Below are 24,187 nucleotides of genomic sequence, written 5' to 3'. Positions count from 1 at the left end.
CACAGCTATCAGTATCGCAGTACTACGTATGAGTAAATAGCGTGACGTGAGCGATGGAAACAATAGAAATGCATTTAAGAAATAAGCAGAAATCACAGACTGGCAGTAGACCGTGGCAGCGTTATAAAAGCGCAGCAAAAAAAGGGGAAATTGAGCAACCCAAAAATCCAAAAAGAGTTTTGTGTACACAAACATTATTATTGTAACATGTCAACTTGTTTCATAATGGTAAACAATGAACCTGAGTTGTTATCTTCACAAAAACATAATTATTGTAACATCTGTGAACTTGTTTCATAATGTTGAACAATGAAGCTGAGTTTTTATCTGCACACAAACATTATTATTGTAATGTTTGTCAACTAATGTGTTTAACAATAGTAAAAAATGGACTTGAGTTGTTAGCGTAAGAAGCAAGGAACTTTGTACTTACCATAGGCGTGCTGAGGCCTTGTGCCATGAGTAGTCCCCGTCCTGGCCTACATTGGCGAGGCGGCGGAGTTGGCACGTAGCCAGGCTAGGGGCTGGGCCGCTACCCCCCCCTCCCAAGCATCCCCTGCCCGTGCAAGAATAATGCTATGTAAGCAGTAAAAATGTATTATCTACGGAGTCTGTAGTATAAACTGGATGCATCGTGTTGGGGGGGGGGGGGCGAAGAGGACATGACACTGTGAATAAATATCCGCAGCGTGAAGTTTGTATGTGTTGGCTGTAAAACGCGTAAAAGAAAATGTCCCCCGTGAACTGGAGCGAACGCGCATGACTTGGCAGGGTCCGCCCCCCCCCCCCCCACACAATTGGCGTCACTTGGTACGGTCGATGTCGTGCAATAAGTAAATAATGAATAATAGAAACGGCACAAATGTGTTAATTAAACTACTTTAAAGTTTACGGATGGAAAAACGGAATAGCCTATTCCCACCACGGGGCTTAGGGCGTGCCGCCTGCCAAATTATTTTGGTCTTAAACCCCACCGTCCGAGAGCCAAATCCCCCGCAAGCGCGAGCGCACGGAGACTTTTATATATAAGAAGAAGAAAGAAAGAAAAGAAAAATATATGCGCGCGCGTCATACACACAACGATTTATATCACCCACACACACCGACTTATTCACCCACACCGCAGTGCGCCAATTGCTGTTCCACCACTCTTCACACACACACGCACAGCGCATCAACCATCAATCTGTACGAAGGTTTTATTCCCGGCGTGAAGTGAACCCGTTTATGGCCCCCAGCGAACAGCCTCCGGGTAGCGCCAGGCCTCTTACTTACCACCCTTGGTGATGTGCGACTATCTCGGGCGAGGTCTAACGAGCGAACTGGGCTGAATCGACCAACTGAACGATCACTCACCTCGCAGACAAACTCACGGCGTCGCACGGACACGGTGGGAGTTGGGGAGGACGCTGGACAGCGTAGACTCTGCCTGGCCGACGGTTCGCAGCTACACGCGGACGCTGAGAGCGGCTGGGATTCTTGACGGTCGCACAACTCTGATCTAAATTCGCTCTCTCCCTCCCCTAGAATCCTCAAAGCCCGTTAATCTGCGGGTGATATGTCATCCTGCGCGGCCAAGAGCGCTTTACCTGCCGTTAGGGGGGGGGGGAAGCATCACGTCATCCCTCCCTCTTTCCATTCTCCCCATATCTGCGTTCCTCATCTCTGATTCACTGGTAATTTCCAGTCTCTCTCTTAAATCGCTCCTGCTAGGGCACCCAGGGATTTTTCCCCCACCCCACTGTTTGCACTGTCCGTAGAGGGTTTGCCTTCGAGGCCTGACCTCCCGTGTTGTGGATGCTTCATCGCGACCAGCCTGTAAAGCTCTATGCGCCCCTACGACTTTTTAAGTTGATTTTAGGGGGGCCGCCATGGAATCCGGCCTGGGGGGGGGGGGGGGGGGGGGGTCGGCCAATCTCCTGACAACAGGAAACCGGGGGACATCCCTGCTAGGGGCTCTTTGGATGAAAACCCGTGGTGCCAGGCATCCCCCCCATCGAGACCCTACGTGGGTGCGTGCGTGTGTTTAGTGGGGGTGTGCGTGCGTTCGTGTGGAGGGGTGCGAGAGGATGGTGTCGCCGGCGGAGTTGCTCCGTTGCTGTGGCACCAGTGCATAGTGTAGCAGTGTTATGTATAGTATGGTGTATATTAGTGTAATATATAGTAGTGGTGTGTAGTAGTGTAGCAGTGTATTGTGTAGTGTATAGTCGTGAAGTGTGTATAATGTAGTGTATAGTAGTTAGTATGTATAACTTCTTTCGCACCGTACGTAACCAACTGCGCTAATTGGTGGTGCGGGGTGGACAAACTAAACACAACTACAAGCAGTTCTAATTGAAATTAATTTTACATTTCTAAGCAACAGCCAGACCACGGTCTGTGCATTACTATAGCGTACAAGTTATTTGGCGATGCTGCTACATTAGCGGCGATGCACACGGTCCAGTGATGCTATGAATAATAGCCATTGCCCTAGAACGTCCGGCTTACATTGTTATCATGTATAACTTCTAAGGCCACAAATGGCCGCAGATGAATGAGTCTGGGTCTTTTAAAATCCTTTATATTAAGTTTGCTTGCTTGCTTGCGCGCTTACGACCGTGCAAATCTTTCGGTCGTTTTTTATTTACATCCTTTATATTAAGTTCGCTTGCTTGCTTGCGCGCTTACGACCGTTTAAATCTTTCGGTCGTTTTTTAACCCACTTCCCGTGATCCAATCGAGCTGACATTTTCCAGACTCGTTGTGCGTGACAATTAATTTTCGTGAAAACATTTTTGCAAAATTTTACACTTTTTAGGAAAAAAAAAATTATATTTAATTACCAATTGCTTAATGCTGCCAGGCAATCATCTGACCCATAGGTGGCAGCCATCTCAAGCCAGAGGACGAGAGGACTCTATCCGCCACGCATATAAAGGATTTATAGTGAAAAACTTTGTTTTTACGGGTTAATTTTTTTTGTTTTTGTTCAAAGTCTACAGCGACTTAAGTAATCTGAAAGGGGTCAGCCAAGACGACAGGGACTCCACTACTTACGAATGAGTTGGGTTCTAGAGGTCTGTTCGGGAGTCAATTTGCTCGCAAGTCCAACTTTACTCCCGTCGATTCCGAACGCGTTGTATGGCGTGTTCACTAAAACATGGGGCATGGCTTTAAAATTTGGATAATCTTCTGGAGATGCCGTCGGTTCTTTATGCTCTGCAGATGTAGATGCCACTGGTTCTTCACGTTACGCAGATATAGATGCCACTGGTTCTTCACGTTCTGCAGATGTAGATGCCACTGGTTCTTCATATTCTGAAGATGTAGATGCCACTGGTTCTTCACGTTACGCAGATATAGATGCCACTGGTTCTTCACATTCTGCAGATGTAGATGCCACTGGTTCTTCATATTCTGCAGATATAGATGCCACTGGTTCTTCACGTTACGCAGAAATAGATGCCACTGGTTCTTCACATTCTGCAGATATAGATGCCAGTGGTTCTTCACGTTCTGCAGATGTAGATGCTACTGGTTCTTCACATTCTGCAGATATAGATGCCACTGGTTCTTCACATTCTGCAGATGTGGGTTCCACCACCGCCATCTATTACGTGGCGGTTTAACTTACGACTCTTGGTCCGAACAGCTGCAACTGGACATAAGGACAGGTTTGTTCGTATCTCTGAAAGTTGGTTCGTCGAACGTTCGTAAGTAGAGGAGTTGAACATATTGTGGAAAAAAAGTATTCTCTGAGGCAAGCATAAAAAAAACTAATTTTTTTTTATTCATAACAAAAACGAACCAAACTGTCACACGTATGCACCTGCGCCTCATACACACAGACACGTCACAAACACACGAGCACCCGCGTGACAACAAAGACACATACACGCACCTGCGTCTCACACACAGACGCGTCTCACACACGAGCACCTGCGTCACACACGCGCGCACCTGTGTCACACACGCGCGCACCTGCGTCACACACGCGCGCACCTGCGTCACACACACACAGACGCGTCTCAGACATGCGTCTCACACACGTGTCTCACACACGCGCACCCGCGTCACACACACGAGCACCCGCGTCTCACACACACGCAAGCACATGCGCACGCATGGCGTTATTGCAACGGTTATGCAACTTGGCAGCAGCCTCGCGTTGAGCCACTGAATGAACGTTGAGTGAGTGAAGCTCCTCGTTCGTACCGGAGTAGTACGCAAGGGGGTTGGTCTGCAATGGGAACGTTAAAGACAAAAAAACGATGCGAAACGTAAAAGTCGCCAGAAAACGAACGCCGCGGCAGATCGTTGCACCGTGGCGTACAATATATCCCGGAATTTGGGAGGGGGGGGGGGTGGCGGGGATGACTTGAGGGTGAGAACAGAACTGTGCTCCGAAATAATGGTTTCGTTTTTGGTGACAGATGGCGCCGATATCAATGTCGTATCGGTAACCGCTGCCACCACCACCACCACCCTCCAACACGTGGCCAATCGGCGAGGGGGTTTGTCACGTAACACAGCGCGTGGCCAATTCGTTACTCGTTCAGCACCAACCGGTCGATCGTTTACAACCCGACTAGCCGGTGACGTTCCTAACTCCCCCCCAACAAAATAAACCAACCTCTGTCGAGGATAATATCGGTCGTGAAAAGCGTGCCGACTGCACATTAAACATGACTCTTTGGCTCTTGAGAAAACTTCTCAGCCCCCCAAAGTCCTCCACCTCCTCCTCATCTTCCTCTTCGTGTCCGTCAGTCCAAGAAGATGTTTGTGCGACACACCGGGCATATGGCGCTTTGCTGTGAGAGAGAAGGAGAGAGAGAATGAATGTAGCAGTGTGAGACAAGGGGAGAGTGCTGGACGAGGTGGGAGGAGTAGGGAACTCATGACAGAGTTTTAAGCCCACTCTCTGCCTAGGGACAATATACATTAGATCTTCTATTATCTGGCTGCTTCCAACATTATCTGGCGGTTCCTGGGACCAATCCAGAGAAACCGGCCAAGCCACTCCAAAGGCTGTAACAGAGTTTGGCTATCGGCACCATCACCATGTGTACGTGATAAAAACAAAGTAGCTACGCTTCATTTCAGTGTTCAAATATTATATTTGTACGGTACATCATAGACATCATGCAACATAGACAATGACAATTCTACACGTATATATACATATACATTGTTTTTTATTACTTCATAACTAGAGTTAGGGAGGCATCCATATGGGTGGCTATCCTGTAGTGTCCCATTGAGCCATCTGGTCTCTTTTAGATTAAAACATCCAAGAATGGTAACTTGCCAGCCTTTTCCACCTCCATGGTGAATTTGATTAATTCCCTCATCAAAACTCTACACCATAGAGCTCAATGTATTTCCGACCATCATCACCTCGCCAGTGAACTGGAACACGTAATTGATTTCTCCAAGACGAAGGTACTTTGCAAACCCACTGGCTTATCAACAAAGATTCGTTCACGAAGCCATCCATATTTATAGGCAGGGACACAATTTCAACCGACAAGATGGGTACAAACTGAGCAATCAGTGGAAGGACGTTATTAACCAGTTTAAGTCATAACTGGCTGTGATGTTTCCATCCTGCCTTTGGATGTTAGTTGTTATTTGCGGCTCTCTGATTCTACATAATCAGGTTACATTTCCCAGCCACCTCGTGTGCCGACGTGGCTGCGGCTCTGCGATCTTACATTAACATGCTAATTTATCACATTAACATAAATATCCCCGCCCACTTAGTTTCTGACCCTTGGGCTACACCCATTTGAAACCTTTAAAACAGCCTGCCTCGGCAGCTTTCCTCTCTTTATTCAGCCTGATGACGACCGCTTGCGTTGCGATCGAAACGTCGTAGTTTTTTAGATTATTTTTGTTATTTTCATTGAACCCATCTACGTGACTTTACCGAAAGACCCAAATAATAGTTGTAATTACTGGCAAAACATCATACTCAGATTGTAAATGCTGTGGATTTGCTCTCCAATACACAACACGGTGTGCTGTACTCTGAATGTATTGGCATATTCTGTTTACGTGACAAAACTTGTTAAATGGACTGTCGGGTGGTGGCGGTTTTAACGACACATTTATATTTACGCGATCTAACACCAAAACAAACTTCTATTATAAAAGGGAAGCGGTTTGCGGAAAGCGAGCGCAAGAGAGCATGCCACCGAACCTCAAAACCGTTACGTGCGCACATTCTGTCGGTCACAGTAACACACGTCGTCACCATCACCATCAGTATTATTATTTACTTGCAACGCTGACAATGATGCACGCCATTCAAATATAGCAACGGCCCGATTTAAAAGAAAGAAAATAATAAGGCAAGAGGATATTTGCTTTAACACGTAGGCCCTCGCGACCATACGCCGATGGTGATTAACTGTGAGCGGACAACAACAGGTCGTGTGATTTCGTGCATCCACAAAACGGAAGGGTGTCAAAGGCACGGAGTGCATGCATAATATCCGCTGTTTACCATATGATCAACCGAACCGGTAATTGGTATCCATTGTAATTTATATGCATAAATTAACCTCCCCCCCCCCCTCGGGCCATCCCATCTGATTGGCTCACCACCCACCACCCACACAACCACCACCACCCACACCACCACCACCACCCACACTACCACCACCACCACCCACCACCACCATCACCACCACCATCACCACCACCACCACCACCCACACCACTACCACCCACACCACCACCACCACCCACACCACCACCACCACCACCACCCACCACCACCATCACCACCACCCACCACCACCACCCACCACCATCATCACCACCACCACCACCACCACCATCATCACCACCACCACCATCACCACCACCCACCCACCCACCACCACCACGCTCACCTGTAGCCACCTGTCGATGCAGGCAGCGTGGAAGGCGTGCAAGCAGGGCAAGGTCCGCATCACCTCCCCCTCCTCGTATGCCTCCGTGCAGATGCTGCACCTGCAGAGTGGTGGGGGGGGGGGATGGTGGTGAAACTAATTTTGTATTTTTCCCAGGTAAGGCCCACTGAGCTATAACACAAAAGGTGTCGATACAACTTCAGTGAATTACTTCAATGAGCCGCTTACTTTATGGGACAGGTTTTTTCTTCTTCCTCCTTATTTCAAGCGATAATTTTAGGTGTCTCATCATTTAAAACTAAAAACCAGGTGTAAGGGCCCCACTAAGCCATGTAGTAGCTCTTTATCAGAAGCGACCCTAATCATCACAAACGATAGCTCAATGAAGTGGGATTAGCATCATCACCATCAGGTGGAAAATAATAGCAGCAGCCCGAATGCTCTAAACCACGTGGAGGGGAAAAACTGGAGGACCTAACACTTCCTATTTCTTCTGGATTTGAAGCTTTCGTGACTGCAAGGATTCATATTCTTAGGTTTTGGTAAAGTCATGTAGGTAAAAAATTAAAAGACTTTACCGAATAAACCTAAGAATATACTTCCCATTTCTACCAGGCTTGCATAGGTCCATTTGCCCTTTCTCCCACCCCCACCCCCCCCCCCCCCCCAAGGTCGGAGCAGATTTCCACACAACTCTCTCTAAATTTTACCAGACTTGTATGGGTCTTTCTCTCCCCCGGGCCGCCACAAGGTGGATTTCCACACAGCTCTCTCATTGACATGCTCATTTCTCTGCTCCAGCACCCCCACCTCTCTCTGCCCCACCCCTCCCCTTCTCTCTCTAGTTAAGGCCTCGACACAGAGGCGTTGTGTCTCTGTGTGTCTATGTGTGTGTCTCTGTGTGTCTATGTGTGTCTCTCTCTCTTGTGTGTCTCTCGCTCTGCTTGTGTGTCTGTCTGTGTCTCCGTGTCTGTGTTTTGTCTCTCTCTCAAATGTAACAATCTTTGGAAGACTGTAATCAACCAGGTAGGGTGTTGACTGTTGTGTTAGCCAACTCTGTGTTGTATTGCATTGTATTTCTAATTTTACTGGTTTGTTTTATACCTGATGACGATTGCTTTTGTTGCAATCGAAACGTCGTATTCCATTATTTAATTTCTTTTATTTTCTTTCTACGTGACTTTACCAAAAGAACCAAAGAGTTATTTCACACAGCGTACCTACCCAACCGTGCTAATCGGAGTTGCGAAGGTGTGAATGTTGGACGATGATGACGGTAAAACGTACTGGGAGTTTGGCTTGCGCAGGTCGGCCGAGAAGACCTGGGTGGGCAGCCGGTGTATGTCTGCGGCGCTGAGGCGATGCGCTCGGACGCCAAGCTGCTCATCCAGCCGCAGCAGCTCCTGAACAGCGTCGTCATCGTCACCATCGTCATCACAATCCCTGAACTCTTGTGTACAGGACTTACTATCATAACCGTTCCCATCATCGTCATCACCATCGTCACCATCATCATCATCACCATCTTCACCATCATCGTCACCATTATCACCATCATCACGATCGTCACCATCCACGAGCTCACGAGTACTGGACTCGCATCGTCACCATCGTCACCATCACTCGTTCGTCCAGAAGGCTTACACAGCTGATGAAAAGATCATGCCGCTTGACTGATTCGTAGTGAGACCTCTGCTGACAAACTGGAGCTGGTCATGAGCACACTGCCCAGGTATGGAAAACTCTCCACTCTCTCTACAACTGCCCCATCACTAATTGGGAGTTGTGGGGGTTGAGTGTCTGATTGCACAAAATACCCAGGCAGATGCTTAGTTTTGGTGGGGCTGATGGTAAGGCCCCACCTGTTAGTGGCAAGCTCCAGGTTCAGCAGCAACGCCTCCAACTCCTCCTCTGAGTGAGCAGCCATCACCAGATCATCAGCATACATAATATGGTTGATCAATAGGGCGCCATCCCTTGACGCACCTGGGCATCGATCAGCCTCGCAATGTGGGAGCGAGAGTGCAACCCTGAGATGCCACTTTAGCTAGCACCTGTGCCACGTCAGCCTTGCCTGCATCCCTCCACTGATGTTCATCTTCGGTGGATGCATAAGTAACCACGACCACCACTCCTCGCCTCTGGATGGGAAGGCGAGCCCACAGTAGCCTGGGGCTTACAGCTTCCCACACTTCACCGCCATGCTCCCACACCCCCTTCATTTCTTGTTGTTTGGCAGTCTCCTGTCCATAGTAGAGGACAGTCCACCCCTCATGGTGGCAGGAGTCAGAGCCAGTCCACCAGACCTCCTGAATACCGCAGAGATCCAGGCGGTAATGGTCCAGCTCCCGACAGAGGATTGGCAGCCTCTCGTCCGCAGTGAGCGTTCAAACATTCCACGTGGCCACCCGCAATGGCTTTTTGCTGTTTCTGGAGGGACTCCGAGAGTAAGGATTCAGTCTCTAGCCTCAACAGACTGTTGGGGCAAGTGCTGTTAGCGAGCACCTATGAAGGCCGGCACGGCACACGAGGGGGTGGGTGACCAACACCACGCCCGGCCGCCTTTGTCTTCCTAGGGGTGATGCTCACACATTGCACCAGATACTCATTTGAGGCCGAGTCAACCTAGGGGAGGCCCTGGACCGGTTCAGATAATCGTCACTGGTGCTGGCCGTGCGCAAGAATCGAACCCGGGTCGCCAGGTTCATAGCGCAGCGTGCTAACCGCTACACTACCGCTCCCCGCACATATCAACAACAACCGCCCTTCGCCACTAAGTGGCGGTGACGTCACCACGACGCTTGTGCCAAGCCATGTGCACGTTAAGGCCACGTGAAGCGTTGAATGCCTGCTGGCAGGAGGTCACGGGACAGACTCAGGTGCCATGGGTCGACCGACTGAGATAACTGGCCGATGTACCACCCGTGCCCCCTACTGTGCCAACACACACGCGTGCACGGTCTTCACCTCGTAGTCATCGCCGTTGTTGCTGGGGCTCTGCTGCTGCGTGTGCATCGAGGTCATGGCGATGGCGCGCAGAAAATTGGGGGGGATGCCGCAGCACGTCCACCCTGAAGAGGGCATGGGGGGGTGGGGGACAACGCCTCCGGTGAGCACGGTCAGTTACGCACGGCGTGTGGGAAGTTGATGGTGCGTGCGTGCAACACGGAGACACGAAGGAAGGATGCGGAGACACGACGGGAGAACAGAGACACATGGGGCACACTGTAGGTCAGCAGAGACAGCAGACACCTGCGGGAGACGCACGGGGGCACCATGGGGACACCCCGGGGAGGGAGAACTCACCCGGGTACGTGTCCCTGTGCTGGTGCTGCGACGGGTTCCTCCTCCTGCGCTGGCTGCGCGGCATCTGGGGAGGGCGGCGGAGGGGAGACGTTGAGATTGGGGTGAGCGCGGTGGCCAGGCAGATGTTGACTACCTCACCTGGTATGGAGGAGGTCGTGGGTTCGATCAGTCTGGATTTGCCCACAAACATCTAACAACTACTCGCAAGATTAATTGCACTGTAAACCCAAAAGCCACTTTACAACCAAGACTGCAATGGAAGCACTATACTCCTATGTGCATCACTTTAAATGTGTTCTGTAATTTTTTTTGATGTGACATGTTTTAGTTTGGTCTACAATCTTTTCAATCAAAATGTAATCCCGTGGCACCGCAATCGCACCTCCGATCAGCACGGCCGGCTACGTACGGTGCGAAAGAAGTTCAACACGCACACACAGAGACCCAGACACCCAGACCCACAGAGATCCACAGATTAGCACGATTGTCTAAGTACGGTGCAAAAGAAGTTCAACGGACGTACACTACAATACTATACACTCCGTAATACACTACACGACTATACACTACACTGCTATACACTACACTACACTAGACAGTGCACTATTATACACTCCACTAAACCACTATACAAAATTGAAAACTAATTTCTTTAGAACTGCTTCCTGTTGTTGTGTTTAGTTTGTTGTCCTTCCTCCCGGCACCTTCAATTAGATTAGCACGGCCGGCTACGCACGGTGCGAAAGAAGTTGAACACGCACATGCAGTCAATCACAGATCATCCGGCACTGCGCGATTATTCCGGCTGCTTCCCGGGCCGATCCGGCGTAACCGGCAAAACCCCTCTGAAGGCTGTGCGATCGCCAAACACATCATGGTTGTTGAAACAAGAGCAGAGGCGCGCTACGTACATCACCCCATGATGCAGAGTCTTCGAGATTACCAACACCTACAAACATGCCATGCAAGAATGCGGAAACATAAGCTATTCTAAATAATAATGATTTAATTTAGACTTAAAACTTTCGTGCCTGCAGGAATTCATATTCTATGGTTTTCTCAGTAAAGTCACGTAGATAAAAAAAATCAATAACAATAAAGTAATAAAAATAAAGTAAATAAAAAATAATAAAAATATCACGATGTTTCGATCGCAACACACAAGCTTGTGTTGCGATCTACGTGACTTTAACGGAAGAACCATAGAACAATGATTGAGCCATTATCTGGCGTTTTTGAAAATTCAGTGTCCCCTTCTTCCCTGGATAATTATCGATGATCGACTCCTGTCCACGGTGACCCTCACCTCTTCTTGGTGATTCGACGAGCGAGTCGGGGGGCGGTGCCAAAACTCTTCCGTGTCACCGCCACCACCGCCACCACCGCCACCACCGCCACCACCGCCACCGCCGTGACCTTCAGAGCCCGCCAGCCTCTCCGCTTCCTCCTCGTCAAACTGGATCTACAGAAGGCGGCGGCGGTTACTTGCTGGACGCCCGAGGGAGTACAGACAACTCCCCCTCTTTCTTGCGTACGACGAGCCTGGCGAGCGAGCGAGCATATCTACGGCTTCGGGAGCGTGGCGTCGTGGTAAACGTCTCTGAACGACGTTGACCAGCGGGCTTCGGTGGCGTTACTCTGCGGGCAACGGTTTGTGGCCAGGAGATGTTGACTACCTCGCCTGACATGCAGGAAGTCGTTTGTTTGAGCCAGACCCTGACACGTGTGTGTGCGTGCATACTTGTGTGTATACGTACGTATGTGTGTATACGTGCGTGTGCGTGCATACGTGTACGTGCATACGTGCGTGTGCGTGCATGCATGCATGCGTGTGCGTACGGCTACCCCAACGCTGACCTCCGCTGCGCTCACCTGCAGCGCCCGAGCCAGCGCCTCGTCCTCGTCCATCTGCACCTGCTGCTGCGCAAAGACGGCGTCCCCCCCGACCTCATCGTCGTCGTCGCTGTTGATCACTATGAAGTTGGGTGGGATCCGAACCCATTCCCCTGCAAGCGCGGGACCAACGCAGAGCCCACCGTCACCCATTGTTCTCACCAAAACCACGGCCATCGCCATCAACGTCATCATCATTATCGTAGTCGTCATCATCATCGTCATCATTGTCGTCATCATTGTCGTCATCATTGTCGTCATCATTGTCGTCAGCTCAGTGGAGCCTTACAACTGGTAAAATAAAAAGTTTGTACAGTGGTACCTCGGTATATGTCGTTAATTCGTTCCAGAAGGTAGGTAGGACTTATACCAAAAATTATGTATACCAAACGAATTTTTCCCATAAGAAATAAAGGGAAAGGAAATAATCCGTTCCAGAGGTAAATAAATGATATTTAATGTGGCATATTATACATTAATGGGGTTGTATAAAACAATTTAGACACTAATTACTAAAATGAATACAGAAGCCACGTGACCGCGCTGCTGCCAGCTGCGCTGGTCACGTGGCGTGCCTCAACCCCCCACGTCACGCGCGCCTCGACCCGGGGCTCCACCCTCCATGGGGGCAGCCCGCCGCACCCCACCGCCCCGCCCCCCAACGCCCCCCGCCCCTCTCCCCCACGCCCCCCGCCCCTCTCCCCCACGCCCCCCGCCCCTCTCCCCCACGCCCCCCGCCCCTCTCCCCCACGCCCCCCGCCCCTCTCCCCCACGCCCCCCGCCCCTCTCCCCCACGCCCCCCGCCCCTCTCCCCCATGCCACCCCATCCCTCTCGCTTTGTTTCAGTCGTGAACGGGGCATACGCGGGTATTGTACGCAGTGACTCATCCCGCCCCATACAAGTTCTAGCAAACGCGTCGTATCCCAAGCAAGAGGTCGTCGTATCCCAAGACATTTTTTTCTCAAGAAAACACGACGTGTACCAAATTCGACTTATTCCAAAGCGGTCGTATACCGAGGTCCCACTGTATTTGGATGCTATACATTGCCACATGATGATTAAGCCTCTTCGTTGAGCCATCATTTGTGATATACCCAGGGTCACTTCTGAGAAAGAGCTACACAGCTCGGGGGCCCTTACACCTGGTAACACAAACTAGTTTTAGTTTATCATTTTAGTTCAGCGGTACTCCCTCAAGTGTTTCGCTGGCGGTATTACAATGGTTTGATCGGACGTTCACCGTGCCAATGGTCTCAGTCGGCCGGTCGCGGCCTCTCACCGGTGCTGCTGGGACCTGGCGCAGCGTCGCTGAAGGAGTGGCGGGGCCGGCGGCACCGCGGTGACGGCGGTGAGGACGACGACGCCGGCGGCGAAGCCCGGCTCACGCCACCTGCACCGGTGCAAGATCTCAGGTGAGACGGCACCGCCAGGGACGGAGCCTCATAACGCGTGGGCGTGCAGCGGTGGTGGTAACAGTGGTGATGGCAGTGGTGGTAACGGTGGTGGCTGTGGTGATGGTAGTGGTGACAGTGATGGTGGTAGTGATGGTGGTAGTGGTGGTGGTAGTGGTGGTGTAGTGGAGGCTCGTGAAGGACGCTGCTACTGGGCAGTTTGAGGCAGTCGCCCTCCAGCAACAACGGAGGGCAGAGGATCAATGCTCACAACAACAAGCAGAGCGCCGGGTGGCTAAAATACAGCAAGTTGGCACAGTAGGGGGTACAGCTGGTGTGCATCTACTGGTCATCTCAGCCAACCTAGCAGGTATGACACTTCACGTGGCCTCAAAGTGCGCCTGGGCCTAGCACAGTGGTGACAGTCACCGACACTTAGTGGCGAACGGCGGGTGTTGGTATTGGTGGTGCTGATGGCGGTTGTGGTGTCAGTGGTAGTAATTGTAGTGGCAATGGTGGTGGCTGTGATGATGATGGTATTTGGAGGTGGTTGTAGTGGTGCTGCTGGTGATAGTGGTGCTCATACCGTTGCTAGCACCGCTTCTACTGCTGAAGCTAGTTCTGCTGCTTTGTACTGCAAAAGCTGTTGCGATTTAAAACTATTTTAAACTATTTTAATTTCACTAGAGAAGGCCCACTGAGCTATGTAGCTCTTGTTCAGAAGCGACCTGGCAATAAATGAGAAAGCCCATTCAAGTGGCTTATAGCATGGAAATTCACAGCGGCCAAAAACGCGTGATGTTGATTTAAAAAAATGTGAAGGGAAAACCGGAGGGGACCCGGATAAAAATCCACGCGACCACTGGGAGATGGAGAGACGCAGACTACAAATATACAGCAGCAGGCGTCAGGGTCGGGATCGAATCCGTGACCTCCTGTATACCAGGCGAGGGAGTCAACATCTCCGGTGGGCTCTGTCAGAATCTGTAGTTAGACTGGAGTAATCCGATGAGCTCTGAAGCTATTTTACCGCTGCTGCCAATGCTGATGCCAATAAGATTACTACTGCTGCTGCAAGTATTGATGCCAGTAAGATTACTACCACTGCTGCTGCCAGCACTGCTGCCAGCACTGCTGCCAGTAAGATTACTACTGCTGCTGCAAGTATTGATGCCAGTAAGATTACTACCACTGCTGCTGCCAGCACTGCTGCCAGTAAGATTACTACTGCTGCTGCAAGTATTGATGTCAGTAAGATTACTACCGCTGCTGCTACCATTGCTGATGCCAGTAAGATTAATACTACTGCAAGTATTGATGCCAGTAAGATAACTACCGCTGCTGCTGCCAGTGCTGATTGCCAGTAAGATCACTGCTGCTGCTACCAGTGCTGATGCGAATAAGATTACTACCGCTACTGCTGAAAGTATTGATGTCAGTAAGATTACTACCACTGCTGCGAGTACTGATGCCAGTAGAATCACTACTGCTTCCAGTGCTAGGCAGAACGGGTGGACGAGTTGGGGGGGGGGGTCTCACCGGCGAGTCCTCTCGGGCAGACGTCGCGACCGGGAGAACATCGCAGCCCGAGCCGTCTCCTCGCCTGGGTCGTGGGGGGGTGGTGGTGGCTCATGGGAGCCTGTGGCCACGCGCATACCCGTAGCAGGGGTGGGTGTGGGGTGGTTGACGTGGGGTGGGGTGGTTGACGTGGGGTGGATGAGGTGGAGTGGGTGTGGTGGGGTGAGTGGGGTGGGATGGGTTGGGTGGGGGGCGGTCAGAACAACAATGCCACACGGGAACTCATTTGAAGCCGAGTCGACCTAGGGGAGTCCCAGAACTAGTTCAGATAACAAGTTCTGGGGCTCCCATCACCAGTGGCGATTATAACACTCGCAAACATGCACACGCACCACCACTGACGCTCACCAATAGTGACACTCACCACCAACACGCTCCGCCACACAGACGCTCACCAACAGTGATAATAATCGCCACTGGTGATGGCCGAGAGCGGGAATCGAACTCGGGCCGCCGGGTTCGTAGCAGGGAGTAGCACTGACTGCTACACTACCCCTCATCTTTGTTGGGTATACGCGGATGGACAGAAGTATGGATAGGAAACACACACAAAGACAAATATCCCCCATATAGGCTTAACACTGTTGTGGGAAGGGCTATTAGCGAGCACCTATAAAGGCCGGCACGGCACACGAGGGGGTGGGAGGCCCAGGACCGGTTCAGATAATCGTCACTGGTGTTGGCTGTGAGGAGGAATCAAATTCGTGTCGCCGGGTTCGTAGCGCAGCATGCTAAACGCTACACTACCGGCTCCCCACACACAACAATCGCCATTCGCCCCCAAAGTGGCGGTGACGTCACCACGACGCTTGTGCCAGGCTATGTGCACCTTGAGGCCACGTGAAGTGTTGAACGCCCGCTGGCAGGAGGTCATGGGGCAGACCCAGCTGCCACGGGTCGACTGACTGAGATGACTGGCTGATGCACCACCTGTGCCCCCTACTGTGCCAACTTGCTGTGCTTTATCCACCCGGTGCTCCGCTAGTCGTAGTGAGCGACGCTCCTGCCGGAGCTCACTGATGGGACTTTGTCTAGACCTTTGAAGGATTTGTGAGCTCCTCACACCATCCAGCCTGGTTAAACCCAGGATGGATCGTAGGCAGGCCATCCTAAATTTTTTAACCGGCGTAGATGTTCCATTCGGGGGGTTCACGTTGCGCAAGCGTAGAGAAGGGAGGGAATGACCGTGGGCGAGAAGACCTGAAGCTTCGTGCGGAGCGTCAGACCAGGTAGCTTCCACACAGCGTTAAGCAACTGATGAAAGATAATGTCGCTCGATTGATTCGGAGTGAGGCCTCTGCTGTTAAACCGGATCCAGTCATGAGCACACTGCCCAAGTATGGGAACCCTCCACTCTCTTCACAACTGCCTTTTCATCAATTGGGAGTTTTGGGGGTGGGGTGTCCGATGGTACAAAATACCCAGGCAGGTGCTTAGTTTTGGTGGGGCTGATGGTAATGCCCCAACCGCTTAGTGGCAAGCTCCAGGTTCAGCAGCAGCGCCTCCAACTCCTCCACCGAGTGAGCAGCAATTACCAGATCGTTGGCATACATAACGTGGTTGAGCAATAGGGAGCCATCCCTTGACCGCACCCGGGCATCGATCAGCCTCCCATTGTATCTGTACCAGATGGGAATTCCTCCGGTACAGCTATTAAAGGCTTCACGAACTACGTGATCGAAATAGATGTTAAATAATGTGGGAGCCAGAGGACATCCCTGTCGCACCCCAAGGTGTACAGCGAATGGCTCCGACTCCCGGCAACATAGTTTTACCTGGGCCCGCACACCATTATGAAGGTCCTTAATGATCGTGAGCAGAGGGTCAGGGATTCTGAAAGCACGAAGAACTACCCAGAGCCCAGGGCTACTGATGGTATAATAGGCCTTGACCAGGTAACTGACACACACACACTGAGACACACTCACCTGTGAGCACGCCGGTGGCTCTGCGTTGAGCTCTGGCAGTGGCTGCCGCCTCTTTCTGCTGACAAGGATGGGGCTGTGGGTAGTAACCATGGTGACACTCACCAACACGCTCACCAACACTCGCCAACACGCTCACCGACACTCGCCAACACTGACACTCACCAATGTAACACTCACCAACACGCTCACCCACACTGACACTCACCAAAACGCTAACCCACACTGACGCTCACCAACAGTGACACGCACCAAAAGTGACACTGACCAACACGTTCACCCACACTGACGCTCACCAACAGTGACGCTCACCAACACGCACACCGACACTGACCAACAGTGATACTCGCCGGCACCGAGACTCACAATCGTTGTCACTCACCCACGCCCTGTTTTTCGGCTCACCTCACCTGTTGGATCCCCCCCCAAGATGGCGGCGGCGTGTGCGGCGGCGTGTGAATTGTGCTGCACGAGTACGAGCTGTACGTGAGAATGGGTGAGAATGAGCTGCATGTGAGCTGCGTGTGAGCATGTGTGAGTGAGTGTGAGTGAGTTGTGTGTGTGCGAGTGAGCTGCGTGTGTGAGTGTGAGTGAGTGAGTTGTGTGTGTGCGAGTGAGCTGCGTGTGTGTGTGCGAGTGAGCTGTGTGTGTTTATATTGAGAGTGGCGGGTGCAAGGGGGTTTAATCGTTTTACTCGGGTTTAATCGTGTGTTCTTTCTCCATTTGTTCGTAATCATCACTTTCCTTCATCTCTCTCGTGAGTGTCAATATAAATGTACGTGTCTGTATTCATTACAACACAAATGAATGTTTATTTATTCTAATGTTAAGGTTTATTAACTACGTTTATTTAATGTTAATGAGTTTGAATGTGATTAAGGCCTAGTCCGTTAGCGCCTTGCCTCAAGCCCACGGCTTTTTGTATATTACTTTAAAGAGTTTGTTCATTTGTGTAAATTTATGCACAATACATCGTACTCGGGTCACCAGGTTCATAATGCAACAAGATACAAATACACGTAGATTTATTCTAATTTAAGATGTATTCACTGTGTCTATCGAGTTTAAATGTGATAAAGGCCTAGTCCATCAGCACCTTGACTACAGCCCTCAGCTTTTTGTATTGTTTTTAGTTTCTGTTAAATTGGGTACATTTATGCACTTTCGAATATAAATGTACGTGTCTATATTTATTATAATACAAATACAAGGATATTTATTCAAATCTAGGGTTTATCTTTGTTTAGAGTAATTTTTTTTTATCAAGGCCTAGTTCGCCATTGCCTCGTCTAAAGCCCTAGACTTCAGGCTTTTCATATTGTGTATTTATTATCCTTTACGGTTTATGAATTAATGAGGAAGCCACTGGGGCAGATTGAAAACTATTTTCTTTAGAACAATTTTTTTGTGTGTTTAGTTTGTTGTCCTTTCCCCGCACCTCTGATTACCGCAGTCGGCTGTGTACAGTGCGAAAGAAGTTCAACGTAGGTTTGTGAGCTGCCCACACGAGACGGCCTGGTGACACCCAGGGCGAGTCGTAGGCAGGCCTCCCGGGACGTTAAAAAAAAGCACAGATATTCAACTCACTCACAAACACACAAACACACAAACGGTGACAACAACCGCAATTTGCCGCTGAGTGGCGATGACGTCACCACGACGCTTGTGCCAGGCTATGCGCACGATCAAGGTGCCACGGGTCGACTGACACACAACCACACTCAGACGAAGACCCCCATTTAGCCTTAACGTGATTTTGGGGCAAGTGCTGTTTTCGAGCAGTATAAATGGGGGCCGGCATGGCACAGGAGGAGGTGTGTGGGTGGGTAGCACCTGGCCCGGCCGCCTTTGTCTCCCGAAGTCACAGGGAGCAGCACCCAAGGGCCCTGCGGACCGCCGTGGTCGTGGTGGCGAGGAGTGACGCGTCGCTCATGCTCGTGTGAAGTGCACGGAGAGTCTGTGGTGGAGCGCTTGAGCAGACCGAGAGAGCCACGGCAGGTGACGGTGGTGAAGGAGGGCTGGCTCTACAAGCGTGCTGCAAGTATATGACTGGGGCGATGAGAAATCAGGCGCACAGGCCGACAACGAGGGAACTGCAGACCACGCTCCGCTCGCTGTCCTCTAAGCTCGAGGATATGAGCACATGCAACGACCTGATCGGCAAGCACGGAGCCGCCCTCCAGCGTTCGCTCAACGACCTGGAAAACCTTAAGCTGCTGCCCGAGTGCAGCGAGAAGCTAAAGGCCATCAATGAGCATGCCACCTCCAATGCTGTGACCAACAGTGATCTCTTGCTCTGATGTCAATTTGAGGGCGGTGCCCATCTCCAAAAACTTTAGCACACGGGCGATAGGCCGTGCATGTGTGACGAGTGCGGCAAGACGTTTCTCGCGCTCGGCCTACAAGTACTGCTGCTTACAAGTACTACATACACAGAGACATACATCCAGACGTACACACACCCACACACAGACGTACAGAAACACGTACACACAGACGCACCTCGGCGTGACTGGCACGAAGTTGGGGCTACGCGTGACACTCACGCGGCGACAGCGCCGGCGGCGGTGCAGGAGGAGTCCACTGCGCCGCCGCTTGCGCGCCGGCTCCGGCGTTTCCGGGACGGCGGAGGGGCTGGAGTCGGAAAAGTGCCCGGAGGTCTCCACAAACGCGGCGTCCATCAACCCAACACCGGCAACACCATCGTCGTCGTCGGCTCCGCCATTGTCGCCGTCGCCGCTCACGCCACGGCAAATGCCGAGAGAGCCACCCGGGACGGGATCGCCGTCCCCCTTTGCCTCCGCGGCGACGGCACCCACACGGGCCGCGCTCGGCCACTCACCGGACCACAACGGCGGTGGCACGTCGGCGATAGAGCCGCGATCATCACTGCTGTCGATGTTGGTGCTGCTGCTGTTGATGTTGGTGCTGCTGCTGTCGATGTTGGTGCTGCTGCTGTCGATGTTGGTGCTGCTGCTGTCGATATTGGTGCTGTTCCTACTGCTGTCGATATTGCTGTTCCTGCTGCTGTCCATGTTGGTGCTGTTCCTGCTGCTGTCCATGTTGGTGCTGTTCCTACTGCTGTCGATATTGCTGTTCCTGCTGCTGTCCATGTTGGTGCTGTTCCTGCTGCTGTCGATGTTGGTGCTGTTCCTGCTGTTGTCAATATTGGCGATGCTGTTGGTGCCGCTGCCGCCGCTGCTGTTCTTACAGATGCCGTCGGCACTCCGCCGGCCGTTTGCTAGCCGTCCCTTGCGACTGTGGCGAATACGTCGCGCATCGTCACCGTCCAATTTCCGAGCGCCGATGTGCCCAGCGGGGATAGCGGCAGCAGCGGCGGCGGCAACGGCACCACCACCACCGCCTATGCCAGAAGCGACTGTCCCTGCAGTGTCGGGGCTGTGCCACTCTGCTGATTGGCGGGAACGCCGGGCGCACTCTCTTACAACGCCGCCGCTCGCACCGTCTCTGTCTCTGCGAGCATCGCTTTTAGCGACAGGGAGGAAGCAAAGGACGTCTTCGATGGCACCGTCCTTGCGTCTTTTGCCGTTTAATTTGCCCACGCCGGTTTTGCCACCTTTGGCCAACAAGTGAGAGAGCAGAGAACACTCGCCGTCGGAGTCGTCATCGTCAACACCGCAGGCGGCGCCTCTCGCCGCGGCCGGAGACGGCGGCCAACCGGAGCCGCCAGCAGACTCGTCATCGCCGGCAAGCGCTCGTCTCTTGCGAGCGTTGCCGATGGCGACGTCGGGCGGCCGTCGTGAGACGGAGGCGGCGTGGTCATCATCGTTGTCGTGGCGTTTGCGTGACAGAGCAGCGTCGGGCCGGCGATGCCTTCTACCCGTCGGCTCGCCGGCCTCGTCACGGAGCCGCACCGTCGACATCGTGGCCGCGTGGGGAGCGGCGAGCGGGGCGAGCGGGGCTGGCGAGACGGCGGAGCCCGACCTGGTCCGGGGACGGCAGCACAGTCGCGCACCACTGCCCTCGTCTGAAGCCATCATCCTGCAGCTGGTGGGCTTGGCAGGAACCGCCAGAAACTACACCAAAGACAAAGATCCCACAGAAATAGTTTCAACAGACTGTTGGGGCAAGTGCTGTTAGCGAGTAGCACCTATGAAGGCCGGCCGCTGTGGCACATGAGGGGATGGGTGGCCGGCACCACGCCCGGGCACCTTTGTCTCCCCAGTGAGCAATACAGTATACGCGTACAGTGTAATACCCAGAAACACCATCAAAGACAAAGATCCCCAATAACCTTAACAGACTGTTGGGGTAAGTGCTGTTAGCGAGTAGCACCTATTAAGGCCGGCACTGTGTCAACACACGAGGGGGGTGGGTGGCCAGCACCACGCCCGCACGGTCGCCTTTGTCTCCCCAGTGAGCGATACAGCATAAGCATAGAGTGATACAGTATAAGCGTATAGTGTAATACAATATAAGCGTACAATGTGCAACAGTATAAGCGTATAGTTTGATACGTTATAAACGTAATGTGACAGTATAATCGTTGTGATACAGTATGAACGTAGCGTGATACAGTATAGTCGTTGTGGTACAGTGTGGTTGTAGTGTGATACAGTATAATAGTTGTGGTACAGTGTGGTTGTAGTGTGATACAGTATAATAGTTGTGGTACAGTGTGGTTGTAGTGTGATACAGTATAATAGTTGTGGTACAGTGTGGTTGTAGTGTGATACAGTATAATAGTTGTGGTACAGTGTGGTTGTAGCGTGATACAGTATAATAGTTGTGGTACAGTGTGGTTGTAGTGTGATACAGTATAATAGTTGTGGTACAGTGTGGTTGTAGCGTGATACAGTATAATAGTTGTGGTACAGTATGGTTGTAGCGTGATACAGTATAATAGTTGTGGTACAGTGTGGTTGTAGCGTGATACAGTATAATAGTTGTGGTACAGTGTGGTTGTAGCGTGATACAGTATAATAGTTGTGGTACAGTATGGTTGTAGCGTGATACAGTATAATAGTTGTGGTACAGTGTAGTTGTAGCGTGATACAGTATAATAGTTGTGGTACAGTGTGGTTGTAGTGTGATACAGTATAATAGTTGTGGTACAGTGTGGTTGTAGCGTGATACAGTATAATAGTTGTGGTACAGTGTGGTTGTAGCGTGATACAGTATAATAGTTGTGGTACAGTGTGGTTGTAGCGTGATACAGTATACTAGTTGTGGTACAGTGTGGTTGTAGCGTGATACAGTATAATAGTTGTGGTACAGTGTGGTTGTAGCGTGATGCAGTATAATAGTTGTGGTACAGTGTGGTTGTAGTGTGATACAGTATAATAGTTGTGGTACAGTGTGGTTGTAGCGTGATGCAGTATAATAGTTGTGGTACAGTGTGGTTGTAGTGTGATACAGTATAATAGTTGTGGTACAGTGTGGTTGTAGCGTGATGCAGTATAATAGTTGTGGTACAGTGTGGTTGTAGCGTGATGCAGTATAATAGTTGTGGTACAGTGTGGTTGTAGCGTGATACAGTATAATAGTTGCGGTACAGTGTGGTTGTAGCGTGATGCAGTATAATAGTTGTGGTACAGTGTGGTTGTAGCGTGATACAGTATAATAGTTGTGGTACAGTGTGGTTGTAGCGTGATACAGTATAATAGTTGTGGTACAGTGTGGTTGTAGCGTGATGCAGTATAATAGTTGTGGTACAGTGTGGTTGTAGCGTGATACAGTATAATAGTTGTGGTACAGTGTGGTTGTAGCGTGATACAGTATAATAGTTGTGGTACAGTGTGGTTGTAGCGTGATACAGTATAATAGTTGTGGTACAGTGTGGTTGTAGTGTGATACAGTATAATAGTTGTGGTACAGTGTGGTTGTAGTGTGATAGTATAATAGTTGTGGTACAGTGTGGTTGTAGTGTGATACAGTATAATAGTTGTGGTACAGTGTGGTTGTAGCGTGATACAGTATAATAGTTGTGGTACAGTGTGGTTGTAGTGTGATACAGTATAATAGTTGTGGTACAGTGTGGTTGTAGCGTGATACAGTATAATAGTTGTGGTACATTGTGGTTGTAGCGTGATACAGTATAATAGTTGTGGTACAGTGTGGTTGTGGTGTGATACAGTATAATAGTTGTGGTACAGTGTGGTTGTAGTGTGATACAGTATAATAGTTGTGGTACAGTGTGGTTGTAGCGTGATACAGTATAATAGTTGTGGTACAGTGTGGTTGTAGTGTGATACAGTATAATAGTTGTGGTACAGTGTGGTTGTAGTGTGATAGTATAATAGTTGTGGTACAGTGTGGTTGTAGTGTGATACAGTATAATAGTTGTGGTACAGTGTGGTTGTAGTGTGATAGTATAATAGTTGTGGTACAGTGTGGTTGTAGTGTGATACAGTATAATAGTTGTGGTACAGTGTGGTTGTAGCGTGATACAGTATAATAGTTGTGGTACAGTGTGGTTGTAGTGTGATACAGTATAATAGTTGTGGTACAGTGTGGTTGTAGCGTGATACAGTATAATAGTTGTGGTACATTGTGGTTGTAGCGTGATACAGTATAATAGTTGTGGTACAGTGTGGTTGTGGTGTGATACAGTATAATAGTTGTGGTACAGTGTGGTTGTAGTGTGATACAGTATAATAGTTGTGGTACAGTGTGGTTGTAGCGTGATACAGTATAATAGTTGTGGTACAGTGTGGTTGTAGCGTGATGCAGCACGACCTCGATATTCATCTCGCGCGGTTCAAATAAAGCACGACGGGTGGTGGTTTGCAGGTGAATGCGAAAGACGTTACTCGCGTCGTCTTGTTGAGAATGTAGCGAGCGGCGTCTCGCAAGGAAGCCGCCGCCACCGGCGACGACGACGACGAAGATGATGAAGATGACGATGAAGATGACGAAGCCCTCAAGCGACTTTTCCCGCCGGGTCACCGCCAACTGTCGCCCCAGAATCGCCGCGATCCCCGATTGGCTCCGAGCGCCGTCACGTGACGAGGCGCCCTCGTTTTCATTGGCGGGTTTCACTTCGAGTCGAAACATGTTTCGCTGCCGAATCCAGAAGGAGGTCTTCCGTTTCCAGAAGATGATCTTCCGGTTTCAGAAGATTATCTTCCGGTTTCAGAAGATTATCTTCCGGTTTCAGAAGATAAACTTCCGGTTTCAGAAGATGATCTTCCGTTTCCAGAAGATGATCTTCCGGTTTCAGAAGATGATCTTCCGTTTTCAGAAGATGAT

At 50.7% G+C, this 24,187-nt stretch overlaps 1 protein-coding gene across 7 annotated transcripts; it reads right to left on the bottom strand.

Moving 5' to 3' along the window:
• Positions 1 to 3,751: 3,751 nt before the first annotated feature.
• Positions 3,752 to 24,093, bottom strand: LOC133360270 (uncharacterized). Of its 7 annotated transcripts, XR_009757240.1 has the most exons (13): positions 23,753 to 24,090; positions 19,478 to 21,012; positions 16,979 to 17,051; positions 15,012 to 15,111; positions 13,361 to 13,471; positions 12,060 to 12,193; positions 11,494 to 11,649; positions 10,188 to 10,251; positions 9,849 to 9,952; positions 8,169 to 8,284; positions 6,882 to 6,981; positions 3,985 to 4,793; positions 3,752 to 3,942 (listed from the first exon to the last, which is right to left on the bottom strand). XR_009757240.1 is itself a non-coding variant. In XM_061578902.1 (12 exons), the coding sequence occupies exons 1-12, from the start codon at positions 23,990 to 23,992 to the stop codon at positions 4,746 to 4,748; spliced, it is 2,763 nt and encodes a 920-aa protein (XP_061434886.1). In that variant the 5' UTR covers positions 23,993 to 24,091; the 3' UTR covers positions 3,752 to 4,745. The 7 variants fall into 7 exon arrangements, 5 of the variants coding, with proteins under 5 accessions (XP_061434886.1, XP_061434885.1, XP_061434888.1 ...); XM_061578902.1 differs by having other exon boundaries at positions 3,752 to 4,793; positions 16,979 to 17,033; positions 23,753 to 24,091; XM_061578901.1 differs by having other exon boundaries at positions 3,752 to 4,793.
• Between the last annotated feature and the right edge of the window lie 94 nt (positions 24,094 to 24,187).

This window comes from Lethenteron reissneri, chromosome 68, assembly GCF_015708825.2.
Source record: "Lethenteron reissneri isolate LAM-NWPU_2019-01 chromosome 68, ASM1570882v1, whole genome shotgun sequence".
Classification (NCBI taxonomy): Eukaryota; Metazoa; Chordata; class Hyperoartia; order Petromyzontiformes; family Petromyzontidae; genus Lethenteron; species Lethenteron reissneri.
The sequence above is the reverse complement of the archived record's forward strand: the minus strand, read 5'-3'. Positions and strand labels throughout refer to the sequence as shown.